We start from the raw sequence: 17,500 nt of genomic DNA on the forward strand, positions 1-17,500 counted from the left end.
GCACCACAGACGGAGTGTGTGAACCTGGCGTTACATTTGTATGCCCGCCCGGTCTGTTCTGTTCTCGTGCTCCATTTAGGCGCGCTGCATTCTGATTGGTTCGGGTAGCATACTGCAGGAGGTCGGGGGTGCGGAAAATCGTGCTGTAAAGCGATTTAGAAATAGCGCAAGCTCAAATCGCGATTTTATGACGATTTCGATTAATCGCACAGCCTTAGTTCCGGTGCTTGATTCTGATTGGCTGAGCAGCGTTCAAAGCTGTTGTAAATTACTCTACAAACATACACCTTTGTTTACGTTTGTGTGTTGCTCGGCAACCACTTTGTTACAACCACAACTGTTTCTGAGGAGCTACATTGTTTGGTGGAAGAATACTGTTTTTATTAATATCATTACACTTTATTTGCTCTGTTTTATTTTGTGAAACCTTACTACGTATATGGAATAACCGTTTTATAAAAGCAATAAGCCCCGTGAAGCCGTGGTTTACAGTGAATTTATAACAGCTAAGGGGGTTTTAAGGGGTTAACAGCACCCCTTAGCTGTTATAAATTCACCGTAAACCACGGCTTCACGGGGCTTATTGCTTTATTACAAGTTTTCTGAAATGTTGTTTAAATATGCAAATTAGGCATGATCTAATTACATGTTCCATGAAGATATTTTGTAAATTTCCTACCGTAAATATATCAAAACTTAATTTTTGATTAGTAACATGCATTGCTAAGAACTTCATTTGAACAACTTTAAAGATGATTTTCTCAATATTTAGATTTTTTTGCACCCTCAGATTCCAGATTTTCAAATAGTTGTATCTCGGCCAAATATTGTCCTATCCTAACAAACCACACATCAATGGAAAGCTGATTTATTCAGCTTTCAGAGGATGTATAAATCTCAATTAAAAAAAATTGACCCTTATGGCTGGTTTTGTGCTCCAGGGTCACACACACAAATATATATATATATATATATATATATATATATACTCTAAATCTTCAGAAATCATCAGTCGGTGTTGTCACATGGTACATGTTGGTTCACTCAGGGCCGTTAGGCATAGACTGAATAAACCAGTGGCAGTCATGTGATGGCAGGATTTCCATTTATCTAAACCTCTTTATCCTGTTAATACGGCCTGTGATCGTCCTAGCAGGGAAGAAGGCTTGTTTCTCACAGGAAACTGTGTTTGTGTGCATTCACACAGACAGACCTAGTTACGGATCTCTTGGTTTCTTTCTTCAGATCCAGCTCATGGATGAAGGAGGCAGCTCTGCGACGTCTCCAGAAACACCGGACTCAGGTGTGGCCAAACTGCTCAAGAAAGGTGCGAGCGTCTCCGTGACCTTCATGCCATCAGATGACAACCAAATAATGCATTTTTTGTCTTTCTATGCAATATTACAGAAGTCCAGGAGACACCAAAAGCTGTGAAGCAGGTATGAGCCAGTGTTATTAGAGTCATTTTGTATGTACTATTATAGGTTTTATTAATATTTTACTTTAATTTATTTATTTTTTACTTTTAGTTTCCACTTTATTTAAATTTTTAGTAAATTTGTTGTGTGCTTTTGTAATTTATTTAGTTATTTGTTCATTTATTAATTAGGTTGTTTAAATATTACAATTTAGGTTTCATTTATAATTTTTTTTTTTAATATATTTTTCATTTGATTTTATTTGAGCAATTTAGCAGCTTTATTTTAATGATCCAAAAACACCGAATGTTTGCATGATCTCACGCACTTCGCATATCATCGTATTGGATGTTTCACATATCACCACAGTCAGAAAAGATGCTGATTGGTTGCTGATAAACATCTTACATATTTGATTATCACATGTCTGAGGCGTCACATGACAACAGAACAACATCCTTCAGATTAATTCCACACGCACCGATAACGATCAGGCATAAAAATTAATTAAATCAAGGTTCATCTAACAGTTTAGTTGCTCCACACTTTAAAACTTCAATAAACAAAATCAGGATTACGAAATATGTAGGGTTTAATCTCAAGTTAAAGTTTAATTGTTCAACTCAATTGAGCAGCGTAACTCAAAATAAAAGCCTAGATCAAGAAATCCCGGAGCTCTAAACTGGATCATTGGTACTGCGATCACATGAACCATTATTTCAATTTTACAATCTTTAGGAGACCTAATCGACCTGAAGTTTCTCATGTTGAAGTCCATTTCAGTGTCTTTTGTATGAAAACCCATTTCTGCCACTAAATAAAAAAGCTAATTGTGACTTTTTATCTCACAATTAACTTTTTCAACTTTTTTTTTTGATGTTCTGTTTTTATGTCTCACAATTGTAAGTTTATATCTTGTAATTCTGCAGTTATATATATATATATATATATATGAAAAGCAAAAAAAAAATTGACCCGAAGTTGAACGAAAATTCTGCGTTTACATCCGAAATTGTAAGTTTATATCTCTCAATGCTGTGATGAAAAAGAAAGTCAGATTTGTAAGATATAAACGTAGAATTGTGAGATAAAGTCACAGCTACCTTTTTTTTTTTATTTTTTTTATGTATTTTATTTTTAATCTCCTGGCAGAAACAAGCTTCCATACTTTTGTGGTTGTGGGATGAAGTTGATTTCTGATGCTGTTTTGGTGGAAAGCTTGAGTTTCTGCAGAGCCTCAGTGTTTCTCTCTCTCTGTTAAAATCTCCCTCCTGCTCCTGTTCTCTTTGCAATCCCTTCAGCTGTGTGTGTGTGTGTGTTGTGCTCCTCCCTCAGCCTCCCATGCGCCGTAGTACCAAGGTGAGCCTGCAAAGCATTCTGGGCCAACACGGGCTGTGTTCGGAATGAAATACTATTTTCACCGAATGAGATGAAAATCGGATTAAACATGTAACCTAATGTACCATACTATTGTTTAAAATGTTTACTATCTAGATACAAATGTTAATGAGGCTGATGACTAGAAATGATCTGGTGAGTTTTCCAGATTTTCCATGAGCTAGTATTCCCATCCGAACTCAGCCTCGCTCTTATTTAGCTGCTTTCCCCCCACTTAGACTCCACTGCAATGTTTCCACATTTATTTATATCAGTAATACTCAGTAATATTATCAATTTAATGCACACTACTGGACGAGAGCAAAACTGACTTGAGCTGAATAAAACACTATTGACTTCTGTAGAGCTGCTTTACAGCTACAATTAAATCAGCTTCATGACTGATGAATTTCACAACATTAGCACGGTTGTTTTCCTGTTTATCACTGTGAATCTGTATTGTGCGAAGCACTATATGAGTAAATGTGACTTGACTGGATGATTAGAAAAAAAGTGTCAGATCAGGATGAGTTTGTTTCTTCATCAGGTTTATAGAAATGTAGCATTGCATCAGTGAAAGCACGCTTCCTCCAGTGAAAAAGTCCATCTGTTGTCTCTCACATATTAGTTTAGAGCTGTTTAAACGCTACTTGATCTGTGCAGATGTCTCTCCTGATTCACACCAGAACACTTTTTCACCGGAGGAAGAGTTATTATGGATTATAGACTCGTATTTTAGTTAAAAACGTCTTAATGCTGCATTAGTTCAGCTTTTGTCTTCTCCAGATGTTCACTGATGGACTGGAGTGCTGTGGATTACTTGTGGATTATTGTGATGTTTTTATCAGCTGTTTGGACTCTCATTCTGACGGCACCCATTCACTGCAGAGCATCCATTGCTGAGACACTGATGCAATGCTACATTTATACAAACCTGATGAAGAAACAAACTCATCCTGATTATTCCTTTATCAAAAGCCCTGGATCTGTCAGAAGTCTGACGAGTTTTGCATCATTCGACAGATGATTAAGACGGATTTAATAGCAGATGTGAACTGGGTCAGTGACATTACAGAACGGTCACTGAAGCACACTGGTGTCAGGGGTCTGCTGGGGTCAGAGGTCAGGGGTCGGGCAGAACACATGATTGATGGATAAGGATTTCATCCGCTTGAGAATAACTGCATCTGTTTGTCCGCAGGCGGGTCGTCCCTCTGTCAGAGGTTCAGGACTTTCAGAGTCAGTGTTAGCAGAGAATGAGTCCACAGCGTCTTCCCAGAATGCACTGGGAGCTCCTGTCATACCGCAGCCCAGCGGCACACCCAGCGCACCTCCTCCTGCCACCCCGAGCAAGGTCAGCCACCTTTAAACTTCATCACACCGGATTTTCCCTTTGCATTTTATGTCATATTACATGAAATGTGCAAATGTGATTTTTTTGCAACCAATGCATGATCTACGCAGTTCTGCCAATGTGGTTGAATTTGTGCTCTTATATCTCAGTGAAGGATGTGAGATATCAGATGCCTCTGTTTGTGCGTGCGTCTGTAGGAGGAGGAGAGCCTCCGAGCTCAAGTCAAGGATCTGGAGGAGAAGTTGGAGACGCTGCGGATGAAGCGCTCGGAGGATAAAGCCAAGCTGAAGGAGATGGAGAAGCACAAGATCCAGCTGGAGCAGCTGCAGGAGTGGAAGAGCAAGATGCAGGAGCAGCAGAACGAGCTGCAGAAGCAGCTCAAAGAGGCCAAGAAGGTGCTGAGACAGAACATGGAGAACACACTCTGATCAGGCACACGCAGAGCCTGTGATTGATGAGTCATGTGCAAAACTCATCAATCATAATTTAAAAAGTCAATTAAAAATTGAAACGGAATTTGGCAGATTTTGGATGAATCAATCAAAAGAAATTAAAACGGACAACATTGTCTGAAAAAACTGGTAGTTAAAAGTCATAGTTAATAGGTCACAGTTTCATAAGTTAAAGTTTCATGAATTCAATTGATTAGACATGCTTTTTGATTATTAAAATGTAATTATAAAACAGATAGATTGTTTACGTTTGTCTGTTGCTCGGCAACCACTTTGTTGCAACCACAACTGTTTCTAACTACATTGTTTGGTGGAAGAATACTGTTTTTATTAATATCATTACACTTTATTTGCTCTGTTTTATTTTGTGAAACCTAACTACGTATATGGAATAAGCGTTTTATAAAAGCAATAAGCCTCCGCTTCACGTCGTACCTAACAATGCCCCTTAGCTGTTATAAATTCACTGTAAACCACGGCTTCACGGGGCTTATTGCTTTATTATAAACATTAAAACAAAATGGAAACCTTTGTTAAACCAGTTCATTAAACATGCTTTTTGATGGCTAAAATTTTATTTAACATTTAAAACGGAATTCAGATAAATTAAAAACATGGAAATAAAAAGAATTAAACAAATGTTGGAATAAAACTGGCCCTAAAAATTTAATTTGATAAACTTTTAATAAATTGTGGTTAAATTGTATAAGTTTCAAACTAATAAGACATGTTTTTAATTGCTAAAATTTAATTTACGCTTTAAAATGGAATCCAGAAAAATTTAATTGCAAAACACAGGTTATGGGGAAAAAATAAACAGATTACAGGGCCCTAAAAATATAATTTTTGTTAAACTTTTATAAAATTGTTAAATCGTTTAAGATTCATGATTTCAATTAATTAGACATGTGTTTTGATTGCTACAATTTAATTTAACCATTAAAACAGGATCCAGAAAATATACAACGGACAAAAAAATAAAATGAAAAAACCTGAATTTGAAATAATAAAAAATTTCATGGAGAGATGATCTCAAAGAGCTGCTTTAATGTTCAGTTTAGCCTCAAGTGCAAATGCTATTTAGTGCTGGTTTGATAATTAAATAGATATTACCCTCTTTGATAGCTTCGGCATTAATGAGCTAATTCTATTAGTAGCCTGTAGTGTAGCTGACTACAAACAAGTAGTCTGGGGTTTTTTAACTACTTTAAAATGTGAGCATCATGTGAATGTAGTTGTAAGACATGAATCTCTTCAGAGAAACACCTGATCAAACCCTGAGCTCCTCTGGTCTCAGGAGGCGCGCGAGGCTCTGGAGGCTAAAGACCGCTACATGGAGGAGATGGCAGACACGGCAGACGCCATCGAGATGGCCACGCTGGACAAAGAGATGGCGGAGGAGCGGGCCGAGTCTCTGCAGCAGGAGGTGGAGGCTCTGAAGGAGAAGGTGGAGGAGCTGAGCATGGACCTGGAGATCCTCAAACACGAGATCGAGGAGAAGGGTTCGGACGGAGCGGCCTCCAGCTTCCACGTCAAGCAGCTGGAGGAGCAGAACGGACGTCTGAAGGAGGCTCTGGTCAGGTAAAGCACGCACACACACGTCTGCGTGTTCCTGAGATCTGCTCCGTATCTTCACCTGTGTTTGTGTGTGTTCAGGATGAGGGATCTGTCATCGTCAGAGAAGCAGGAGCACGTGAAGCTCCAGAAACAGATGGAGAAGAAGAACTCTGAGCTGGAGACTCTGAGAGCGCAGAAGGAGAAACTGCAGGAAGAGATAAAGCAGGCTGAAGCCACGATAGACGAGCTCAAGGAACAGGTTAGTTCAGAAACACACGAAAATCCTCTCCTCACTTCAGTCAAACTGGGAAACTTCCCATGGCTGGAGAGAATGCTAGTTAATGTTATTGCATTGAGCAAAAATAGTTTTCTGTGTGTGTTTTCAGGTGGACGCGTCTTTAGGAGCTGAGGAGATGGTGGAGACACTGACAGAGAGAAATTTAGACCTGGAAGAGAAAGTGCGAGAGCTCAGAGAGACTGTCAGTGACCTGGTGAGACACGTGTTTGTGTTCAGCATTTTAATCATCATAGCTGCACTTTCAACACAAAAGCAGGCAGCATAATTATGGAGCCTTATAAAGTACTGTCTTTTGGCCTGAATCATGGTGGACTAATGCTGATTGTAAACATTGTGTTCTCTGATGCGTTGTTCAGGAAGCGATAAACGAGATGAACGACGAGCTGCAGGAGAACTCGCGCGAGACGGAGCTGGAGCTGCGCGAGCAGCTGGATCTGGCCGGAGCTCGAGTCCGAGAGGCTCAGAAGAGAGTGGAAGCGGCGCAGGAGACGATGGCCGACTATCAGCAGACCATCAGCAAATACAGAGAGCTCACCACTCACCTGCAGGTCAGTGAAGCACGCAGAAGAACTCAGGGAGAGACAGATGTGAACTCAGACACGTGCAAGAACTCAGACACACATGAGAACTCTGAGACAGATGAGAACTCAGTGAGACGTGTGCAAGAACTCAGTGAGACCCCGACGAGAACTCCGTGAGAGGCGGATGAGAACTCCGTGAGACACGGATGAGAACTCCGTGAGACACAGATGAGAGCTCCATGAGACACAGATGAGAACTCAGTGAAACGTGTGCGAGAACTCAGGGAGACACAAATGAGAGCTCAAAGAACTCTGAGCTGGAGACTCTGAGAGCGCAGAAGGAGAAACTGCAGGAAGAGATAAAGCAGGCTGAAGCCACGATAGACGAGCTCAAGGAACAGGTTAGTTCAGAAACACACGAAAATCCTCTCCTCACTTCAGTCAAACTGGGAAACTTCCCATGGCTGGAGAGAATGCTAGTTAATGTTATTGCATTGAGCAAAAATAGTTTTCTGTGTGTGTTTTCAGGTGGACGCGTCTTTAGGAGCTGAGGAGATGGTGGAGACACTGACAGAGAGAAATTTAGACCTGGAAGAGAAAGTGCGAGAGCTCAGAGAGACTGTCAGTGACCTGGTGAGACACGTGTTTGTGTTCAGCATTTTAATCATCATAGCTGCACTTTCAACACAAAAGCAGGCAGCATAATTATGGAGCCTTATAAAGTACTGTCTTTTGGCCTGAATCATGGTGGACTAATGCTGATTGTAAACATTGTGTTCTCTGATGCGTTGTTCAGGAAGCGATAAACGAGATGAACGACGAGCTGCAGGAGAACTCGCGCGAGACGGAGCTGGAGCTGCGCGAGCAGCTGGATCTGGCCGGAGCTCGAGTCCGAGAGGCTCAGAAGAGAGTGGAAGCGGCGCAGGAGACGATGGCCGACTATCAGCAGACCATCAGCAAATACAGAGAGCTCACCACTCACCTGCAGGTCAGTGAAGCACGCAGAAGAACTCAGGGAGAGACAGATGTGAACTCAGGGAGAGACAGATGTGAACTCAGACACGTGCAAGAACTCAGACACACATGAGAACTCTGAGACAGATGAGAACTCAGTGAGACGTGTGCAAGAACTCAGTGAGACCCCGACGAGAACTCCGTGAGAGGCGGATGAGAACTCCGTGAGACACGGATGAGAACTCCGTGAGACACAGATGAGAGCTCCATGAGACACAGATGAGAACTCAGTGAAACGTGTGCGAGAACTCAGGGAGACACAAATGAGAGCTCAGACACGTGAGAAAATGAGAACTCGGGGAGACACAAATGAGAACTCAGTGAGACACAGATGAGATCTCGGGGAGACACATGAACTCAGGAAGACACAGATGAGAGATCAGGGAGACACAGATGAGAAGTCAGTGAGACACAGATGAGAACTCAGGGAGACAGATGAGAGCTCGGGGAGACACAGATGAGAGATCAGCGAGACAGATGAGAACTCAGTGAGACACAGATGAGAGCTCAGGGAGACACAGATGAGAGCTCAGTGAGACAAAGATGAGATCTCAGGGAGACACAGATGAGATCTCAGGGAGACACAGATGAGAGATCAGGGAGACACAGATGAGAACTCAGTGAGACGCAGATGAGAACTCGGGGAGACGCAGATGCGAACTCGGTGAGACGTGTGTGAGAACTCAGAGACACAGATGAGAACTCGGGGAGACAGATGAGAACTCGGGGAGACAGATGAGAGCTCGGGGAGACACAGATGAGAACTCAGTGAGACACAGATGAGAGATCAGTGAGACACAGATGAGACCTCAGGGACACACAGATGAGAGCTCGGGGAGACAGATGAGATCTCGGGGAGACACAGATGAGAGTTCAGTGAGACACAGATAAGAACTCAGTGAGACACAGATGAGAACTCAGGGACACACAGATGAGAGCTCAGGGAGACACAGATGAGAGCTCAACGAGACACAGATGAGAACTCGGCGAGACACAGATGAGAGCTCAGGGAGACACAGATGAGAACTCGGGGAGACACAGATGAGAGCTCGGGGAGACGTGTGCGAGAACTCAGTGAGACACAGATGAGAACTCGGAGACACAGACGAGAACTCAGGGATAGGCAGATATGAACTCAGACACACTCGAGAACTCAGACACACATGAGAACTCTGAGACAGATGAGAACTAATTGAGACGTGTGCGAGAACTCAGTGAGACACAGATGAGAACTCATTGAGATGAGTTTACAATTATTACACATTGGCTTCAGCCATTTTTGAAATATTATTTTTGAAATATTTTTTATTTTAAATTATATTTAAAGATGATATTTTATGTATTATATTCAGAAATGTTTCTGTATAGGAAGAATATTGTGATTTTGCTAACGCCAGTGTTGATCAATATAATATTGACTTTAAGCAATGTTATATATTATAAAAAGTAAAGGTGACTTAAATTATTTTTCAAAGTGATTTTTTTAAACATGTTTTTACTGTATTATATGCAGAACACAGTAATTTTAACTAACTTGTTTGTTTAAGTTTCCTCACTGGGTTTAACTATTTTTAAATAATTATTGTTTTGTAAAGTATTTTTTATTTAAATGTAGATAATTTTTAAAGAATAAAAAGACAACTGTATAAAAATGTAATTACGATAATGTCTCATAAATAGTAAACCTACTGCCGGTGTTTACAGTAAATATGATGAAACCTTGGTCCACTCCGGTGTTTGCTGATTTTTCTCCATGTAAAATATTTCGACCAGATTTTTGCCCCACATTTTTAAAATTTCCGTGCATCCCTTGTACTTCCATTTTTCATCAAACTTTTCTGTATGTCATCACTAAAGTTGATCTTCTCTCTGCTGCCTGAACAGGAAGTGAACCGAGAGCTGACCAATCAGCAGAGCAGCTCGGCCGAGCAGCTGCAGCAGCCGACCGCTGAACTCTTCGACTTCAAGATCAAGTTTGCAGAGACCAAAGCTTACGCCAAGGTACGGTTAGCCTTCATTTCCCCCGAACCATGAAACACACCGTGAACGAGCGCTACAGATGTGTGTGTGTGTGTGTGTGTGTGCAGGCCATCGAGATGGAGCTCCGCAAGATGGAGGTGAATCAAGCGAACCGTCAGGTGTCTCTGCTGACGTCCTTCATGCCTGAGTCCTTCCTGAGACACGGAGGAGACCACGACTGCATCCTCATGCTGCTGCTCATCCCCAGACTCATCTGCAAGGTTTCTGTCGCAACACTGCGTTACTGTTTGCAGAGACTACTGTAAACAATGTGATACTTTAGGACAGTTAATGCATTGAGATCTTTCAGGATTCAAGATCATTTTCTGCATACTCTTCCATACAAACATTGCTTACGGCACGTGTTGCCATGACAATTAACTGGAATAAGTTTAAGATGAAACACTGGAAATAAATAAAAACTAAAACAGTAGGAAATCGCTGATTCATGGATCTGCTGTTGATGTCAGTAAAATACATGCATCAGGTGTCATCTGCATTATTAGAACTGTATGGATGGACTATTACAAACCGCTGCTGTTTTGACACAAACAGGCTGTGCTAAGCAGTGTCTGTGTCGCAGGCGGAGCTAATCAGCAGACAGGCGCAGGAGAAGTTCGATCTGAGCGGCGGGGAGCGCTCTGGACTGAGAGGAGCCGCCGAAGAGCAGCGGAGCTTCGCGTCCGGTCTGGTTTATTCTCTGACGCTGCTGCAGGCCACGCTGCACAAATACCAGCTGTACGTGTCCACTCGACCTATTACACCATAACTGAACACGCTTCACATTCAACTGAACTGAGCTGAATTACAACACTTTTGTCTTCAGTAGAGCTGCTTTATAATTGAAATGAAGTCGTTTCATAATTGATGAATTTTATTGCATTATTATTGTTATTTTCCTCTCTGTGCTTCTGTGAAGCTGCTTTGAAACTGTATTGTATAAACTAAAGCTATTAAATAGGTAGCACTTCACAATAAGGTTCATTAGGTAACATTAGTTAACTACTGTAGTTAACATGAACTAAGCATGAACAATATTTCTACAGCATTTATTAATCTTAGTTAATGTTAATTTCAACATTTACTAATGCATTATTAAAATCAAAAGTTGTGCTTGTTTACATTAGTTAATGCACTGTGAATTAACATGAACTAACAATGAACGACTGTAATTTAATTAACTAACATTAACAAAGATTAATAAATACTGTAATAAATGTATTGTTCATCGTTTGTTCATGTTAGTTAATACATTAACTAATGGAACCTTATTGTAAAGTGTTACCAAATTTTGTTACTTGAAACAAAATAAACAGTAAGTGAAGTAAAATTAATAAAATAAAATAAAAAATTACTTTTCTTTCAAATAGTTGCCAAGCCAATATGTCTATTTCTGAGCTCTCAATATTTTCTTTTAAAGGGGTCCTATTATGCTCTTTTACAAAGTCTTGATTTTGTTTTGGGGGTGTACTAGAACAGGCTCTCATACTAGGTTGTTCGAAAAACACATTTTAACATATTTTACATTATTAAAACACCTCTCTCCCCAGTCTGGCATGAACGGCTCGCATAGTTCCTGTTTCAAATGAAGGCCCGTCTTCTGAAATACGAAATGTGCTGTGATTGGTTAGCTGCGCCGCCAGTGTGTGCTGTGATTGGTCAGCTCGGTCAGTGTGTGGTGTGATTGGTCAGCTGGGCCGCCAGTGTGTGCTGTGATTGGTCAGCTCGGTCAGTGTGTGGTGTGATTGGTCAGCTGGGCCGCCAGTGTGTGCTGTGATTGGTCAGCTCGGTCAGTGTGTGGTGTGATTGGTCAGCTGGGCCGCCAGTGTGTGCTGTGATTGGTCAGCTCGGTCAGTGTGTGGTGTGATTGGTCAGCTGGGCCGCCAGTGTGTGCTGTGATTGGTCAGCTCGGTCAGTGTGTGGTGTGATTGGTCAGCTGGGCCGCCAGTGTGTGCTGTGATTGGTCAGCTCGGTCAGTGTGTGGTGTGATTGGTCAGCTGGGCCGCCAGTGTGTGCTGTGATTGGTCAGCTCGGTCAGTGTGTGGTGTGATTGGTCAGCTGGGCCGCCAGTGTGTGCTGTGATTGGTCAGCTCGGTCAGTGTGTGGTGTGATTGGTCAGCTGGGCCGCCAGTGTGTGCTGTGATTGGTCAGCTCGGTCAGTGTGTGGTGTGATTGGTCAGCTGGGCCGCCAGTGTGTGCTGTGATTGGTCAGCTCGGTCAGTGTGTGGTGTGATTGGTCAGCTGGGCCGCCAGTGTGTGCTGTGATTGGTCAGCTCGGTCAGTGTGTGGTGTGATTGGTCAGCTGGGCCGCCAGTGTGTGCTGTGATTGGTCAGCTCGGTCAGTGTGTGGTGTGATTGGTCAGCTGGGCCGCCAGTGTGTGCTGTGATTGGTCAGCTCGGTCAGTGTGTGGTGTGATTGGTCAGCTGGGCCGCCAGTGTGTGCTGTGATTGGTCAGCTCGGTCAGTGTGTGGTGTGATTGGTCAGCTGGGCCGCCAGTGTGTGCTGTGATTGGTCAGCTCGGTCAGTGTGTGGTGTGATTGGTCAGCTGGGCCGCCAGTGTGTGCTGTGATTGGTCAGCTCGGTCAGTGTGTGGTGTGATTGGTCAGCTGGGCCAGTGTGTGTTGTGATTGGTTAGCTGGGCCGCCAGTGTGTGCTGTGATTGGTTAGCTGGGCCGCCAGTGTGTGCTGTGATTGGCAGAACTCTGCACCTGGTCGGGAAATGTCATGCTCCTTACCATAGCCGCCTGCGAGCTCCAGTGTAAATATTGTCTGAATATCAAATCAATTTGAGCGTGATTTAAACCCAGATTTAACCACTCTAAGTTCGTCTGTCTTGGGAAAGCTAGCGTGTCTCCGACATAGTGATAACACTCGTTGCCTTCTCTAGTGCAGCTCAACCAGGTCTCGTCCCATTCGTCGGTATTTGTGATATCACAAATCCCGGAAAATATGCATTGTAGTCCAAACGAGTCGTTTGTTGTAGTTTTTGAAAAGTGATTTCTGTTAAATAAAATATCTCCTTTTGAAATGGACTTTGAGCTTTGTAACTTTGCAGATCTTTTTTATGCTCAAACAGCAACATTACAGACTAACTAAAGTTGAAAAAGTGAAAAAGCATAATAGGACCTCTTTAATTTTATTTGAAGTACTAAAATAACTAAAACTAAACAAAAATTAATAAATACTATATAGACGTTTTTATTTTATTTTATTATTATTAATTGGTCAGCAACCAGTGGGTAGCACACAAAGCATATTACAAATCTGAATCACAACAAAAAAAAACAATAATAATATTAACAACAATAATATAAACAAAAGTAACAAAAACATATCAAAAGAAAAAAAAAATACATACAAAATATTCACATGACACATAATGGAGGAAAACAAAAACAACCATGTCCAATTTATATCACCATATTTTTATAACTAAATAAATAATCATTCAGTACTGATGCACATTTAATTTCCTCCCGGTCTTTCTGTGTGTCAGGACTCTGAGTCAGTGCGGTGTGGAGGTGTACAAGCGCATGGGCACACTGTACTCGGAGATGAGCGTTCACGAGCAATCGCTGGACTTCCTCATCGATCTGCTGCATAAAGATCAGCTGGACGAGACGGTGCAGGTGGAGCCGCTCACCAGAGCCATCAGATACTACCAGGTGCACAAACACACACCTCAAATCCTTCTGCTCGTTCCAAACATGAACCAGACGTCTGCTAGCAGCAATATAGCATATGCATCATATGATGAAGCGTGTGAGTGATGTAATGTGTGTGAATGTTGATTGTTGCAGCAACTGTACAGCGTTCATCTGTCGGATCAGCCTGAGGACTGCAGCGTACAGCTAGCCGATCACATCAAGGTACAGCAGCTGCAGCGCTTCATTAAGACACTGAACAGTTTGTCTCTCGTCACAGTTCTTTCACACTGCTTCGGTCAAACCTCTTTTCACTGGGATGCTGTGGATTCATTACCAGAAAACACTCTTATATCACCTTTTTTATTTTATTTATTTATTTATTTATTTTTATTTTAATATTTTTTAAATTTGGAAGTAGCTTTTAATTTTATATTTTCAATTTTCAATTTAAATTGTCAATTTGTTTTTAGTAATTTTGTTGTGTGCAACTGTCATTTTTATTCTTTTTTTATATTACTATTTAGTAATTTTTTTTAAATTTTTTTTTTACTTCAGCATATCACCTTTTTATTTTATTTATTTATTTATTTTTAATCTTTTTTTTAAATTTGGAAGTAGCTTTTAATTTTATATTTTCCGTTTTCATTAAACAAATTTTAATGTGCAATTGTCATTTTTATTCTTTTTATTTAATATTACTATTTAGTAATATTTTTTACATTTTATTTTTACTTCAGTTTTAGCTTTCATTTATTTCTAGGTTGTAATTTCAGTGTTATTTTAGTATCATTGATATACTATCATAGTTGTTAAGAATATTTTGAATTGAATTATTTTTTCATTTTTAGAATTTTATTTAGTTTATTTCTATATGATTTTATTAAGTGCTTTTGTCATTTTTTTGACTTGCTATTTAGGTTTAATTTAATTTGTTAACTTTAGTTCAGTTTTGTTTTTGTTTTTTTATTTTCAGTTAGTAGTTTTAGTGCCAGTGTTATTGAAGTATCATTGATATACTTTTATAGTTTTAATCAATATTTTGAATTCATTTTTATTTTTGTATTTTCTGTTTTTATTTTAATTTTACTTAGTTTTATTAGTTTTCTTGTGTTATTGTCTTTTTTTCTTATTCGTTTTTGTTATTTTAATATACGTATGTCTGTATAGTTCGTAATTATAATTTCAGTTTTAGGTATTTTATTACTTCAGGTTGATCTAAAAGAAAATGAGAACTCTTACCTCTTAAATTGAATTTTGTATATTTTCTTTTATTTTAGTCAACATTTTTAGTTTCTGTTATTTGCCAAGGCAACATTTTTCCTTTTTTCTAAGTTTTTGATCTAATAGTGTTTTTTTTTTATATCAGTTTAATTTCAGTTAACAAAACAGCTTAGTTTTAGTTAATGAAAATAAGTCCTTCAGTCATTGTGCTGGTTTCTGCTCATCTGAATAATACAGTAACACACAGACTGATCTGTGACCTGTAGTTCACCCTGAGCGCTCTGGACTGCATGGGGTCAGAGGTCAGCCGTCTGCGGGCCTTCCTGCAGGCGGGACAGGAAGGGGCGGAGCTATCTGTGCTTCTGAAGGACCTGGACACTTCCTGTGGAGACATTCGCCAGTTCTGTAAGAAGATCCGCAGGAGGATGCCGGGAACAGACGCACCGGGGATTCCTGCCGCGCTCACCTTCCCTCCTCAGGTACCACACACACACACACACTCACACACACACATACACACACTCACTCACACACACAGTCACACACACACACTCACTCACTCACTCACTCACTCACTCACTCACTCACTCACTCACTCACTCACTCACTCACTCACTCACTCACTCACTCACTCACTCACTCACTCACTCACTCACTCACTCACTCACTCACTCACTCACTCACTCACTCACTCACTCACTCACTCACTCACTCACTCACTCACTCACTCACTCACTCACTCACTCACTCACTCACTCACTCACTCACTCACTCACTCACTCACTCACTCACTCACTCACTCACTCACTCACTCACTCACTCACTCACTCACTCACTCACTCACTCACTCACTCACTCACTCACTCACTCACTCACTCACTCACTCACTCACTCACTCACTCACTCACTCACTCACTCACTCACTCACTCACTCACTCACTCACTCACTCACTCACTCACTCACTCACTCACTCACTCACTCACTCACTCACTCACTCACTCACTCACTCACTCACTCACTCACTCACTCACTCACTCACTCACTCACTCACTCACTCACTCACTCACTCACTCACTCACTCACTCACTCACTCACTCACTCACTCACTCACTCACTCACTCACTCACTCACTCACTCACTCACTCACTCACTCACTCACTCACTCACTCACTCACTCACTCACTCACTCACTCACTCACTCACTCACTCACTCACTCACTCACTCACTCACTCACTCACTCACTCACTCACTCACTCACTCACTCACTCACTCACTCACTCACTCACTCACTCACTCACTCACTCACTCACTCACTCACTCACTCACTCACTCACTCACTCACTCACTCACTCACTCACTCACTCACTCACTCACTCACTCACTCACTCACTCACTCACTCACTCACTCACTCACTCACTCACTCACTCACTCACTCACTCACTCACTCACTCACTCACTCACTCACTCACTCACTCACTCACTCACTCACTCACTCACTCACTCACTCACTCACTCACTCACTCACTCACTCACTCACTCACTCACTCACTCACTCACTCACTCACTCACTCACTCACTCACTCACTCACTCACTCACTCACTCACTCACTCACTCACTCACTCACTCACTCACTCACTCACTCACTCACTCACTCACTCACTCACTCACTCACTCACTCACTCACTCACTCACTCACTCACTCACTCACTCACTCACTCACTCACTCACTCACTCACTCACTCACTCACTCACTCACTCACTCACTCACTCACTCACTCACTCACTCACTCACTCACTCACTCACTCACTCACTCACTCACTCACTCACTCACTCACTCACTCACTCACTCACTCACTCACTCACTCACTCACTCACTCACTCACTCACTCACTCACTCACTCACTCACTCACTCACTCACTCACTCACTCACTCACTCACTCACTCACTCACTCACTCACTCACTCACTCACTCACTCACTCACTCACTCACTCACTCACTCACTCACTCACTCACTCACTCACTCACTCACTCACTCACTCACTCACTCACTCACTCACTCACTCACTCACTCACTCACTCACTCACTCACTCACTCACTCACTCACTCACTCACTCACTCACTCACTCACTCACTCACTCACTCACTCACTCACTCACTCACTCACTCACTCACTCACTCACTCACTCACTCACTCACTCACTCACTCACTCACTCACTCACTCACTCACTCACTCACTCACTCACTCACTCACTCACTCACTCACTCACTCACTCACTCACTCACTCACTCACTCACTCACTCACTCACTCACTCACTCACTCACTCACTCACTCACTCACTCACTCACTCACTCACTCACTCACTCACTCACTCACTCACTCACTCACTCACTCACTCACTCACTCACTCACTCACTCACTCACTCACTCACTCACTCACTCACTCACTCACTCACTCACTCACTCACTCACTCACTCACTCACTCACTCACTCACTCACTCACTCACTCACTCACTCACTCACTCACTCACTCACTCACTCACTCACTCACTCACTCACTCACTCACTCACTCACTCACTCACTCACTCACTCACTCACTCACTCACTCACT

General features: G+C 41.7%; 1 protein-coding gene across 4 annotated transcripts in view; it reads left to right on the forward strand.

Annotated features, from left to right (window-relative positions):
- Positions 1-17,500, forward strand: part of dctn1a (dynactin 1a) — a 38,162-nt gene that overhangs the window by 9,292 nt on the left and 11,370 nt on the right. The window contains exons 3-17 of one of the 4 annotated variants that reach the window (XM_016562679.1): positions 1,246-1,327; positions 1,408-1,439; positions 2,754-2,777; positions 3,997-4,149; positions 4,347-4,544; positions 5,899-6,182; positions 6,258-6,417; positions 6,545-6,649; positions 6,813-7,004; positions 9,876-9,992; positions 10,079-10,231; positions 10,594-10,748; positions 13,508-13,676; positions 13,812-13,880; positions 15,146-15,358. In XM_016562679.1, coding sequence (XP_016418165.1) covers positions 1,246-1,327; positions 1,408-1,439; positions 2,754-2,777; positions 3,997-4,149; positions 4,347-4,544; positions 5,899-6,182; positions 6,258-6,417; positions 6,545-6,649; positions 6,813-7,004; positions 9,876-9,992; positions 10,079-10,231; positions 10,594-10,748; positions 13,508-13,676; positions 13,812-13,880; positions 15,146-15,358 — 2,106 coding nt within the window. The remainder of the gene's footprint in view (positions 1-1,245; positions 1,328-1,407; positions 1,440-2,753; positions 2,778-3,996; positions 4,150-4,346; positions 4,545-5,898; positions 6,183-6,257; positions 6,418-6,544; positions 6,650-6,812; positions 7,005-9,875; positions 9,993-10,078; positions 10,232-10,593; positions 10,749-13,507; positions 13,677-13,811; positions 13,881-15,145; positions 15,359-17,500) is intronic. The other 3 variants (XM_016562681.1, XM_016562680.1, XM_016562682.1) reach the window with 3 other exon arrangements.

Source organism: Sinocyclocheilus rhinocerous, unplaced genomic scaffold (genome assembly GCF_001515625.1).
Source record: "Sinocyclocheilus rhinocerous isolate Xijiao unplaced genomic scaffold, SAMN03320098_v1.1 scaffold3243, whole genome shotgun sequence".
NCBI lineage: Eukaryota > Metazoa > Chordata > Actinopteri > Cypriniformes > Cyprinidae > Sinocyclocheilus > Sinocyclocheilus rhinocerous.